The 14,343-nt window shown below is 39.0% G+C and overlaps 1 protein-coding gene across 3 annotated transcripts in view; it reads right to left on the reverse strand.

Moving 5' to 3' along the window:
- Window positions 1-4,063: 4,063 nt before the first annotated feature.
- Window positions 4,064-14,343, reverse strand: part of DENND1B (DENN domain containing 1B) — a 537,680-nt gene continuing 527,400 nt past the window's right edge. For all 3 annotated transcript variants that reach the window (XM_030206247.1, XM_030206246.1, XM_030206245.1), the window contains 2 exons: window positions 10,646-10,862; window positions 4,064-7,427 (listed from right to left, as the gene is read on the reverse strand). In XM_030206247.1, coding sequence (XP_030062107.1) covers window positions 6,873-7,427; window positions 10,646-10,862 — 772 coding nt within the window. In that variant the 3' untranslated portion in view covers window positions 4,064-6,872. The remainder of the gene's footprint in view (window positions 7,428-10,645; window positions 10,863-14,343) is intronic.

Raw genomic sequence — 14,343 nt, forward strand, 5'->3', positions numbered from 1 at the left:
TTCAGATGATCCTTCCCGAGGATGGTGGGATCGGTAGTTCCTCTACAGTTCCCACCCCGGTCTGGAGTTTCGGTTCCTAGATCTCCCTAGCCCTTCATATGTGTCAGAAAAAAAAAAATATATATATATATATATATATATTTTTTTTTTTAAATTTTTTCAATTCTTCTTCTTTAAAATCTTTCTCCTTTAACAAGGCTGCAGACTCTGATGAGTTTACTGTGGAGTATTACAGAACCTTTTTGTATGAACTAGTTCCCTTTTTACCAGGTTTATTCCAAAATATAGTACAAACACAATCAGCTCATGGTTCATTTGCCGAACCTAAAATTATAGTTATACCTAAGACTGGTAAAGACCTGATCCAGGTTAGTAATTATAGGCTAATTTCCTTAAGTGTTCAAAATAAACTATGCCAAAACTTGAAACAGGAGTTATATTAACATTCTAGTAGTCACTCATATAACGTCACCAAAGGAGGGGGCAGTGAACACCCATCCCCCAATTATGTAGCATTGGTCCATACCAAATATAGGGCACCTTGTGTTCACCTCATGGAGGCATTCCTTAGAAACTAGTACAGGTGAGCCAGGTCACACAAGCATAAAGGGAAAACAGTATAAATCACAAAGCACTCTCCAAACTTAGCACGCCTAATGAGTGAAACCCTACTGCTCTAAAAATTGCTACAATACCGCAGGCTCCTCAAAGAGACAAACGAAACACGTGAATGGTTAAGGAGAGGCAAACTGAAACCTAAGGATAAGTGATTGATAGTTGCAGCCCAGCATAGCAGATTACGGACAAGATGGTTTATTGCAAGCATAGAAAAAATTGGAGTAATTAACAAATGTAGATTCTGTAAGGAGCTGGAAATGGTTACTCATCTTGTAGCTGGCTATGAAGTTCTGATGTCAGAAAATCTCTACACGGAAACGCACAAGGTGGCATGTCTCATCTATTGGAAACTTTGTACACACTACAACATCATCACTGTACCAGAAAAGCATTAGAATCATGACCCTAAGAGAATTACAGAGAATGAAGAGATTGTGATCACCCGGGACATCCCCATTCTACCAGATAAAATATTGAGTGCCAAGAAACTGGACATGGTAGTGAAAGAAAAAAATAAAAAACACCTGGACAGCCTTGAATATAGAGAAGTCAGTCCCAAGCAATTAATTGGTGAATTATGCAGAGAGAGAAACGATCTTTAAGTATCAAGAAATACAGTCAGAGATCAAGAAAACGTGGAACACAAATACAGAAATATTTCCCATCGTTTTATGTAACACAGTAACATAGTAGATGACGGCAGAAAAAGACCTGCACGGTCCATCCAGTCTGCCCAACAAGATAACTCATATGTGCTACTTTTTGTGTATACCCTACTTTGATTTGTACCTGTGTTCTTCAGGGCACAGACCGTATAAGTCTGCCCAGCACTATCCCCGCCTCCCAACCACCAACCCCGCCTCCCACCACCGGCTCTGGCACAGACCGTATAAGTCTGCCCAGCACTATCCCTGCCTCCCACCACCGGCTCGTTTTATGTGCCACAGGCTTGATCAAAAGAATTTCCAAGTGCACCTGGAAAAGTTGTCTATACAACTTAACATCTTATGAACTCCAAAAATAAACTCTCTTTATGGTTTATGGTTGGTTTTATGGTTTCTTAAAACTTTCTATACCACTCTAACTGCCATGGCAAAGAACAGTGGTATACAACTTAGCAAGGAAAATAACTTCATTAATGACAGGAAAAGTGCACATTCATTCTAATAAAGAAAGAGAATAGAGGAGAAGAACAGTAAAAGAGATAAAATGTAGTGGTCACAACTATCACAGGGAATCTCAAGAGAGCCATCAGTCCCCAAAAGCTTCCTTGAAAACTACTACTACTACTAAACATTTCTAGAGCGCTACTAGGGTTACGCAGCGCTGTACAAAATAAAGAAGGACGGTCCCTGCTCAAAGGAGCTTACAATCTAAAGAACGAAATGTCAAGTTGGGGCAGTCTAGCTTTCCTGGGTAGAGGTGTAGAGGTTAGTTGCCGAAAGCGACATTGAAGAGGTGGGCTTTAAGCAGAGATTTGAAGATGGGCAGGAAGGGGGCCTGGCGTATGGGCTCGGGGAGTTTGTTCCATGTGTGGGGTGAGGCGAGGCAGAAAGGGCGGAGCCTGGAGTTGGCGGTGGTGGAGCCAGGTCTTTATAAGAAATCTAACTACATAATAAATAAGACTCAACATGGCTTGATTTGGTTTGCTCGCTCTTCAGCTGCATCTACAAGTGATTACCATGTATAGGTCAGCACCATGTGGTATGTATTTATAACCATATGCAGCATCCAACATGCTTTTCTGATACTGATGTATATGTTTTCGGTTAGATTTGTTATAAATGGCTGTCCAACTTGCTATAGACTTTTATGATGTATAACCATGAATCCATATATTCTATATTATTTTATCTTACACAATTTTATGTACTCATGACTATGTTTTACTTTATGTATTTATGGTTGTGTGTTTTATTTTTGTTTTTATCTGTAGACTACTGAGGCAGGTGTTGTTTGCCGAAACACAGTGCTGTGTCGAGTCTTATTTATTATTAAAGAACAATTTTTCCATCTCTCGACTCCCTGGTTTTGCTTGGAGGTGTCTTGTTGATCACGCTACTCCTACTGATTTTTTAGGGACATTTGAGACCAAAAGCTCTAGGCTCCCATCTTGCTTGGTGCTCATGAGTGTTTAAAGTTTTTCCTGATAGAGTCATTTCTGGTGAATCATGGTTCATGTTGGAAATACCTTGGACTTTCAATGGCCTTACCTTTCGAATGGATGTGATCTAACATTGAATACACCTCATCCAGTATAAATGGTGTTAGACATTAATACAACTGCTGGACTGAATTTTGAAAGACCTTTTCAGTGAACAGTAGTGTAACAGTGAACGGCGGTGAAGAGGAAGAAAAACCTTTCTTGTTTTGGCCATTTATATGAGGTTAAAGCTTTTTGAAGTTATGGAAATATTAGGGTCCATTCAGGTTATCTGATTTTTTTCTCCCAGTGGTTCTTATTTGTTGTGATTTGCTGTACTACACTTAAAGACAAGAAGGCAAGGTGGGAGTTAATATATTTCTCCTTCCTTCTGAGGTAAGTTATTTGCTTTTTCCTCTACACTTTTATTCGCGTGGAATATTTGGTTCTTTCACTTTCACTACCGAGAAGCCACAGTAGTGGTATGTCATCCTTTTTAGCTCTGTAGTATAGATAGTTACTTAGTAATATTCGGTAGGGTTTTATGACTTTTGGAGCCCATTTTGTTTTTCCTAATGAACTATGAAAAAACCATGCTATGGACTACCATGACCTACATTTTTGCACCCTATTGGTGAGTTTTCACCATGTTTTTATACATTTTTATTGTTTCACGAGCCTGACTGCATTTCCATTTAGCAGTATGGTTGTAAGTTTGTCACATTTTAGGTTCACCGTGGCTGTGCTACGTTTCTGCCCTATGTCAATCAGTTGCATTCTCTTTTAAAAGTACTGTTTTAGAAGACACTTTTGTGGGGTTTTAAGTGATAGTTTAGTCTAAAATTGTACTGGATATCCTTTAATATTCAAATGCTTTACGCACATGACTACTGGCTTTTTCATGTTATTTAAGATACACACTTTTTTGATTAAATTATTATGTTTTAAGAGATAAGCACGTGGTGCAGCATGGTATTTTTTTTTTTAAGGTTAGAGACTTGTATGTAACCACTGAGATAACTACATTATGTATGATGTACGATTTTTATGTATGACACTTAATTCTTTTATTATATATTTTGGTTTTGAGAGATATGCACATATAGTAACATAGTAAATGACGGCAGATAAAGACCTGAAAGGTCCATCCAGTCTGCCCAACAAGATAAACTAATTTTATATGGTATGTGATACTTTATATGTACACCCGAGTTTGATTTGTCCTTTCCTTTCTCAGGGCACAGACTGTAGAAGTCTGCCCAGTACTGTTCTTGTACTAAGTTCTGAAGCTAACATCGACATGATTGATAAAATATTTTTGATGCAATATGATATAATTAAAAACAGCATTTTGTAACTTTTTATGTTTTATAATGTATGCTGTACGATATACAATCTTTCTTACTTATATATATGTAGATTTTTTGTACAGCTTTCTCTTGTATTGTTGAGAAGGATTCTAGATCGACACCGTATGATTTACCTCTGATATCTATATGTTCAGTTTATTTTTATTATTTTTCTGATTTGAGTTCCACAATTTATGTTCTAAATTCTATATGTGTAATATTGTTTTTATGACACACCCCTGATGCAGGTGATAGCCAAAACACGGGCTGTATCAGGTTTCCTTTGACTTCCGAGTCCACCTTTGTTGTTTAACATTTGTGGTCCCTTCTACCTGCCACACTAGACATAAAGAGAAGGCAACAAGTTGGGAGTGAATATATTTCTCCTTCCTTGTATTTTAAATGAATGTTAATGAATGCAAAATTTTTGTAATTTGTTAAAGATGTTGATAGGAAGGTTTTATGCTTCACACTTTACTTTGTATGATTATTAGTATGTGATGCTATGTATTTAGCCAGTTTTCTCTGGAGTAATTTACTGACAGTTTGCCAGGACACACGTTCTATCATTGTGATTTTGTGCACAGGTGGACTTAGGATGTTGACATTCAGCCCTTTATGAAACAAAGTGTAGTACCTCACTCCAGAGTAGCATAGCCCAGCAGAACATGAACCCATGGCACCTGAGAAAGGCCCTAACACGCATAATGAGTTAGTGGCACAAAATTATTACAGCCATGTCATTTTTCAAAAACAACTGACCATTAGCAGGATATGGAATCTGACAAACATACAGGGATGTAATCTTATCATGGAATGGCAGTTAAAACTTTTACAACTGTGGTATGGCTGAATCAATTTTCCCAAGAAGGCACTGAGATAACTTCCATGAAGTGACCATAGTTAGAACCTATACGTCAAGGCATATGGAAAGCTCAGATAATTGAGACAATAGATTCACTACTTCTGGTAGCTATGTGAAATATCAGAAAACTTGGTTATAAGATATGGAAGGAGACCAGCCCTCTGAGATCATTCTCGACTTCAATGCTTTTTTTTAGAGTTAGATGTGATCTTGGATGACTAGAGAAGGGCAGATGTGGTCCCTCCCTGTCCACAAAAGTGGAAGTAAGGAGGAGGTTGGAAACTACAGGCCTGTTAATCTGAGCTCTGAGGTGAGTACAATATATTAATGAAAATACTTCTAAAACAGAGTGAGGTTTCTGGAATCTAATGATTTCAAAACCCTAGGCAGCATGGTTTTACAAGAGGTAGGTATATGTCAGATAAATTTGATTCATGTCTTTGACTGGGTGACCAGTGAATTGGATCGAGGGAGAGTGCTAGATATGGTGTACTTAAGATTTTAGCAAGGCCACTGACACAGTTCCACAAATAAACTGATTGCCTTTGGTACAGGCCCTAAAGAGACAAACTAAATTGAGTGGAAGGCAATAAAGGGTAGTGGGGTAAATGGAGTTCGCTCTGAGGAAAGGGACATTACCAATGGTGTGTTGCAAAGATTGGTTCTTGGCCCAGTTCTTTGTAACATTTTTTGTAAGTGATAATATGCAAAGGCTGTCTCCTAAGGTTTGCTCTTTACGAATGATAGCAGATACCTGCAATAGGGTAGACATCCTTGATGGTATGGATAAAAATGGTTTCAAGGCATCTGTTACATGTATTGATTATAAATATACTTGTTGGTAGATATTTTATACATACACTGCAGATGAAAATTTGTGTTTGAAGAGATAGAGACACTTCCGCTTATCTACTTGTGAAATGAGCTCAATTATTTAGCAAGCATTTTCTTTATTATATTGTCCTTTTCAAAAAACAGTCCAGTTGCTGTTTAGCTGTATCCTATAATATTTATATATATTTAAAGACCACCTTAACAGTAGACACCTTCCACATAGCTGTGATCTATTTTCCTGGCCAAATTTTTAATTATTATTAAATATAAGTTAGAATTACAATTATTCTATCATAAGATAATTATTTCCTAACATTCTTAAATGAAAATAAAACCAATATTAGGATACCAGATAGCATTTGGTTAAAGTGTCGTAGTTGTAAACAGATGTTAAGGCATCTCAGATTTTAGCATGCTACCTACCTTGTCGGAAGGGAACTGCTGCCTTTTCAGCATTTAGAAGATGTACGCATGCTATAGTACCTGTTAATTGTCATCAGCTACAAGACCTTCACAAGAGGCTGTTCTTCTTCCCCTTTAATACAGTACAAGTTGCTATCTTCAAGTTTCATTGCTCTATTGAACATTCTTAATTCACTATCTACAACATATAAGACTTTCCTATTAAATGACCAGATCATGTGTTATACCTGCTACTTCCTGAAGTTTAAGGCAACTGGTTTGTGACAAACATGAAGGTAATCGTAACTCTTCATTTTGTACATCACAGAGATTAATGGGGCATCTATATGAATATCACTAGTGGTGATAATCTTTCCTCAGTCCATCCAAAGGAATTTACATCATAGCAACATACATACTATCTGTACATATTTTACACACAAATAATCTAACCAGTAGCTATTTTAAAGAGTGCTTTAACATGTTCTGTTTGATGTTTTGAACATAAAAACTGTAAATATAAGTTAGCTATAAATCATGTCTTTTAAATGATGGTTGACCTGTGAGAAGTTTCAGTTGCTACATATCACATATAGTCCTGCGTGGCCTCCAATATGAACTTTAAAAGAACAATTTTCTAATAAACCAGTCACCTCCTGTTTCATTTTCCACTACTACCATCAGTGGCATGATCCTCTGAAATGTTTAAACTATGATGAAATGCTGAGGTCAAATGACATATAGCCACCACTTCATTAAGTTGGTCTCCTTCCTCAGATGATCCATGATATATATTTTCTTTTCTTTCCCAGGGAATGAGAACTAATGATGGCTGTCGTCCAGGACTTGCTGGAATTTGATCTTCTAAGGTATGCTTTAGTGTTTGATTCAGTTCTTTCCTTGCCTGGAAGTCACCTGAATCCTGTTGGGGATATTCCAAGGAATCCGGCTGCAGCAAGGATCCTGTTGGCGAAGGCGATTTCACAATTTTTGGAAGGCCCATATTATCTCCACAGAGCTGTTCATGATTAATTTTTTCTTCCAGTGTATTGACAGGTTCAGTAAAGTCAACCAAAGAGGTATGTTTCCTGGGAGAAGGTGGTAGATCCTTCCTGGGTAAGGCACTATCATCCTGCCCAATGTGCCATTCCAATTGATCATGAGGTTCTCCGAAGAGAAAAGCCAAGTTGTTCTCACTCGGTGCATTAGATTTTTTCTGGAATAAAGATTATGCAAGTTCATTCACAAAGAACACTTTGGGGTCAATATTCAAAAGTTAATAGGTGGGTTACAAATGAAGTAAATAAATAGATAAATAAATAAATAAATAAATAAGTCTAGGTAAATTCTTAGGTTTTTAAAATTGAAGAATACAGAATAGTGGCCAGACAAAAATTAACTAGTTCAAATTGGGGATGGAGAAAGGATTTGCTGAGGTGCGGTAAACTTTTATGAAGACATGCTGATATTCGATGCTGTCCAGGTAAAATTATTCAGTTAAACTGGGGTGCACAGATAGCTGTGCTAAATAGAGGCAGGTCTTGTCAGATGAACCTGATCAATGTCTTTGACTGACCAGAACGTTTGATCAGGGGCAAGCATTAAACATTGAATACTTGCATTTCCGTAAAGCCTTTGACATTAGTTTATTTATAAATCCCCTATGCAGAACAAACACCCTTGGTAGGAGCCCTAAGGTCACTGACTGGGCTAGAAACTAGTTAAGTGGGAGGCAACAAAGAAAGAGGAGTTTACTCTGAGGAAAGGGATATTACCAACGGTGTGCTGCAAGGTTTGGTCTTTGCTGTATGTATGTAAATCTATCTATAATTTATTTTTAAATTTCATAAGTGATATTGCTGATGGACTATTGGGAAAAAGGTTAACATTTTGCAAATACCATAATCTGCAACAGGATAGATTTACTGGAAGATGGTAACAGCATAAGGAGGGTTCTAGCAAAGCTTGAGAAATGATCTAGAGTTTGGCCATTAAAGTTTAATGCTAAAAAATACAGGAAACTGCTGAGGTTGTCAGAGCAAGATCTGGGGATTGATCATTTATGATGATCTTAAGATGGCCAAACAGCTGAGGAAACAGAAAAATCCAAAAAGGATGCTTGGGTTCATAGGTAAAGGAATGGCTAGAAGGAAAAGTGAGGTAATATTGCCTCTAAATAAGTTTCTGGTAAGACTTCACTTGGAGAACTGTTTGTAATTCTAGAGACTGCATCTTCAAAATTACATAAACTGGACGGAGTCAGAGCATAGGATGGCTTCTAAAATGATCAAAACATAAAAGCTTATGCTGAGAAACAGAGGGAAAAATAATCCAATGGAGCAAAGACCTCAGTCACAAATACAAAGAAAACTGGGAGACTTAGACCGTGAAAAAAAATCACCATCATAGGGCAGAAAACTCCATTGCTTACATAAGATATCGGGCTAAAAAAAAATCCATATTACTAGTTCCATAAATAACTTCAATGAAATAATAGCAAAACACTAAACTAAGGCATTGAAACATACAAACATGTGCTAATAGGATTAAATGATCAGCATTCTCAATGGAAAAGAGTATATAGTGGGGTTTCCCAGGGATCTGTGCTGAGACTGCTGCTTTTTAAAATATTTAGACATGATCTAGAGATAGAAATAACTAGGGAGGTAATTAAGGGGCCCTTCTACTAAGCCGGATAGGCGCCTACGCGTGCCCAACATGCGTCAATTTGGAGTTACCACCTGGCTACCATGTGGCCCTTGTGGTAATTTCATGTGAAGATCCATCCAGCGCATCCCAGGATGAACTGGGCAGGAATGGGCACCGCCATTTTAGAGGTGGCACCGATGGAAGAGTAGGGAGGTGGGGAAGGGTCACTAGACCACCAGATGGGGATGGGGATTGACCAGCGGTACACTGGGCCACCAGGGACATCTGTGGGGATTCTAGGGGGGGGGGGTTAGGGGGGCTGGAGACCCACCAGATTTCCAGACCCCCCTGAACCTGTGTCAGGGGGACTGGAGGTTCACCGGACCTCCAGCCCCCGTGTTGCTGGGGGTGGGGGGTCAGGCCAGGGTTCCTGCAGGGGGGCCTGCTGCACTGGGGGGCCTGCCAGCATGCAAATGCATGCTGGACAGGGCTCACCATTCCTTCCTAATGGTCTGCAAACCCTAACGCCAGCTCCGAGCTGGCGTAGGGTTTGGTGCACTGCAAGCTGATCATTGGGGAGGAATACATTTAGCATGCATTTGCATGCTACTTGTGCTAAAAGCCTGTTTTGCATGCATTTGCATGCTAATTGCGTTCAGATCCCGCAAGCGTTAACAGCCTCTAGTGCCTGCGTTTGCTTCTGATCATCGGCCCATGAAAAAAGTAAACAATCCATTCATGTTTACCTATTCTACTCTACTCATGATTTTATAGAGCAGAGGATTTCAGCTTATTGTCCAAGATGATGCCTAGATCCTCTTCCTGGCTGTTGACTCCTAATGTGGAGCCCAGTACTATATACAGTTTGGTTTATTCTTCCCTATCTGCATCTGTTTGCATTTGTCCACATTAAATTTTATCTCCCATTTGGATGCCCAGTCTCCCAGTGTGGCAAATTCCTACTGCAACTTCTCACAATCCTCTTGTGATTATAACTTTGAATAATTTTGTGTCAGCTGCAAATTTGATCATCTCACTCATTCTTCCCTTTTACAGATAATCTATAAATATACTTGAAAGCACAAGCCCTGGGCAATTTCATTATTTATCTTTCTCCATTGAGAATATTTAGCCATACTCTCTGTTTTCTTTTAACCAGCCTACAGTCTAAAATAGGACATTGCCTCCTATCTCATGACTTAATTTCCTTAGAAGTCTCTCATGAGATACTTTGTCAAATGCTTTCTGAAAATATAAATACTACATGGAGGTCATTTTAGAAGCATCTTCACGTATAAAGAGTGGTAGTTACATATATAGATTGGCTATAAGTATAAATAACCTTAAAGTGCAGGTGGGTTCATCCTTATTGAAGAGGAGATGGTATACTTCTGAAACTTGAGAAATCACTAAGCGAATCTGTGGTTATTAGAGAGGGGTTGGCAGAATACTGGTCATTGTGGAGTTAAGATTAGACAGAGAAAAGCAGCTAATGCTTTTAAAAATTGGATATTATAGACAATCTTAATGGTAGGTTGAAAATTACTAATAGTAGATTTACAATTTCATTTTTGAATTCTTTCAATATTCTGGAGTGGATGCCAACTGGTCCAGGTGATTTGCTATTCTTTAGTTGTCAATTCCTATATTACATTGTCCAGGTAAATGTTAGACTTTTTGTAAATATAAATCCCCATACTTCTTTCTAGCTGCATTATTCAAAGCAAAATATTAGTTTTACTACATAGTTTTACTGAAGTGGACTTCCTAACATCTTTTCATTACCTTAGTCTTATAATCAATGTCTTCCATTGATCTAAAAAAATCCAGACTTTTTGCTCCTGATAATTTCCCTTGATCTGTACTGTGTATGCTCAAAGTATCCAGGATCTCTCCAAGCAGGTCCATATCATCAGTGCATTGAGGGGTCAGTCCTATTTCATCAGATTCATCACTGTCAAATAAATACCCACAAGCTTCTTCACTGTCTTCAGAAGATAACCTAAACACAGAAAATACACTTTACTAAATAAGCTCTAACCTAAGTGATATTATAGGTAATGAACACTGTAAATTATTATTATTTTTTTTACTTGAAATGTTTTTTATTGAAATTTTCTTAAGAAAAATTAATATCATCCATTCAAATCAGAATACATAGTAAAAGACAGAAGACAAAGACCAGCACGACCAATATAGTCTGCACAGCAAGTCATCTGGGGTTGTAACTCCCCTCTGTGCTTTTTGAAGTATGGAAGTCATTTATGCTCTGTGTGGAAATGTTCCATACTTTAATCCCTTCTGAATTTATACATAATACAAGTACTCTTCACAAAAAATACTCTATAATATGGGGAAAATCATAACAGCATGCAGGCCTATGCTTCAGATGTTACAACACAATTTAACAAATAGAAGGAAAAAGCCTTAGAGCCCGAACTTCGGCATTGTAATATATATGCCTGGAAACTTCAGGACAGTCACTTCAAAGGCATAAAAGACATTTAGGGGCTCATTTTCAAAGCACTTAGACTTTCTAAGTTCCACAGGTTACTATCAGGCTCATTTTCAAAAGAGAAAAACGTCCAAAAAGTGACGCAAGTCTAAATTTGGACGTTTTTCTCACAAAAACACCCAAATTAGTATTTTTGAAATCACTTTTTAGCGTTTTTCTCTGAAGTTCCTAAACTTATACGTTTTTGAGCCATAATGGAACAAACCAAAAATGTCAAGGACTAAAACTTCGACGTTTTGAGCTAGACCTGTTTTTATAACGAATAGCTGCAGTGGGAATTGAACCCACTACCCCAGGATCAAAGTCCACTGAACTAACCACTAGGCTACTCCTCCACTCAACACTAAAAGGTGCCCTTACTCCCCCAGTGGTCACTAACCCCCTCCCACTCCGAAATAAATGTGATTAAAAATATTACTTGCCAGCCACTGATGTTATACTCAGGTCCATTAGAATAGCATTCAGGTCCCAAGAGTAGTCTAGAAGTGGTGCAGTGCAGTGCACTGCAGATAGGTGCGCCCAGGCTTCTACCTCTCCCTATCTGTTACACTTGTGGAGGAAACTGTGAGTACTCCAAAACCCACCAGAAACACACTGTACCCACATATTGGTGCTCCCTTCACCTGTAAGGGCTATGGTAGCGGTGTACAGTTGGGGGTAGTGGGTTTGGGGGCTCAGCAGACAAGGTAAGGGAGCAATGGTGAAATGTATACCTGGGAGCATTTTATAAAGTCCACTGCAGTGCCCCCAAGGATGTCCTATTGCTTTCCTGGGATGCCACTTTTCCACTATTCTAACTGATGCCATTTTCTATTTTTTTTTTATAACATCTGAGCCTTGTGTCTATTGTTTATCAGTAGATTTGGGCTTTGAATTCATCTATAGATACAAAAGAGGTCTTATTACATATATCTAAATACCAGAGTGCTATTTTCCATACTTCATAGCAAGAGTGTACATTCCCTAATTACCTGTCCCAATACAACTGAAGCTTTTACCTCCTCAGTGCATGAAAATGGTTTCATCCCTGTATGGATTCTCTGATACCCTGTGAGGCTCTCTTTCCAACCAAAGCTTTTACCACACTCAGAACATGTAAATGATTTTACTCCTGTGTGTATTCTCTGGTGCATTGTGAGGTTTACTTTCTGACCAAAGGTTTTATCACACTCTATACGTGCAAATGGTTTCTCTCCTATGTGGACTCTGTGATGCACTTTGAGATTTACATTACAATCAAAGCTTTTACCACATTTAGAACATGTGAATGGTTTCACTCTATTGTGGATTTTCTTGTGTATTTTGTACGTTTTGCATTTGCATGTTTTTTGTTTGAAAATGGAACAACAGAAATCAAACAAAATAAAACATGGAAAAGAAAATAAGATGATACCTTTTTTATTGGACATAACTTAATACATTTCTTGATTAGCTTTCGAAGGTTGCCCTTCTTCGTCAGGTCGGAAATAAGCAAATGTGGTAGCAGATAGTATATATAAGTGAAACATCCAAGCATTACTTTGACAGTCTGACAGGGTGGGAAGGAGGTATGCATGGGGACATCAAAGCTTTTCATTGATATTCTAACAGGATGGGTGTGAGTAGGTGAGAGGAAGGTGATCAACAGAGAAATACAATTTTATGGTTTATAATGGGCTAGAAAACCCAGATCCTTGTTAAGCCCTGTCTGTTGAGTGTCAAAATATTCAATCATTCTGACTTCAAAGGTCTTACGTTCCTGTATTGTTTTAAAGTTACCTTTCAGGATTCTTACTATGAAATCACTGGTGCAGTGTTCTGGTCTTGTAAAGTGTTGGCCCACAGGGGTGGGAACCTGACTGGCACCAGCTATCTTCATGTGATGTCTGTGCAGATTAAATCTTGTCTTAAGCATCTGGCCTGTTTCTCCAATATAGCATCCTTCGTTACATTTTTTACACTGAATGATATATACCACATTGGAAGATGAGCATGTGAAAGATTCCTTTATGTTGAATATTTTTCCTTTGTGAATGACTGTGGGGTCCTGTGAAATGTTTTGGCATAGCTTGCAGCTGGATATATTACAGGGAAATGTGCCCTTTTCTTCCTTTTCAGTTTGTGTTGGGAGTTCACTTCTAATTAGCTTGTGTTTTAAGTTGGGTGGCTGTCGGAAGGCCAGCACTGGTGAGGCTGGGAATATCTCTTTTAGTAATTTATCTTCCTGGAGTAGAGGCTGTAGGTCTCTTATGATATGCCTCAGTTTCTCCAGCTCTGGGTTGTATGTCACTACAAGGGGGATTCTGTCTGTGGCTTTTTTTCTTTGTACTTGTCACGTCTGTGGTCGTGACCACCCTCAGACTTACCTCATTTCTGGGGGGTCAGCATCTGTGCTGGCTCCTGTGTTAGTTTTGTCTCTGTGTGCTGATTGCTTCACTAGACCTCACCTCTGTGGGCTATGCCTCGCTGAGGAGTCAGCATCTAAGATGGCTCCCGCTTGTTTTGTTCCTGCTTCCAAGATGGCTCCTGCTTGCCCTTCCTGTGTGTTCACTTCCTATGTGTTCCAAGCCTCTCCTTGGTGTGAGTGTGTTCCCTGCTCCTGTCCTGCAGTAGGTGACATCATCAGTGAAAGCCTTCATAAGGAAGTGCTGTGCTGGCATTCAGGGCCTTTGCATAGTAAGTGTGTTATGCCAAAAGGTCGTCAGGTAAGTGAGTGCACTGCTGCGCTGCTACTTAGCCTTTCTCTGGGGCTCTTGCCCATCTGCTATTTGTGTCTGTGGACTGCTAGTCCTTCTGTGTGGGCTCTGCCCTTCTGCTCTGTGTCTGTGGACTGTTAGTCCTTCTATTGCCTTGCTCTGTGTTTGGAGTCTGAAGCTTCAGCCATTTTCTCTCTGTCTGTGTTTGGAGTCTGAAGCTTCAGCCCTGACCCTGTTATCCCTGGTTAATTCCTCTGTCTGCTGCCTGCCCAAAGACTCGGTTAGCTCCTGGT

The sequence above is a fragment of the Microcaecilia unicolor genome, chromosome 6, assembly GCF_901765095.1.
Source record: "Microcaecilia unicolor chromosome 6, aMicUni1.1, whole genome shotgun sequence".
In the NCBI taxonomy this organism is placed as follows: Eukaryota; Metazoa; Chordata; class Amphibia; order Gymnophiona; family Siphonopidae; genus Microcaecilia; species Microcaecilia unicolor.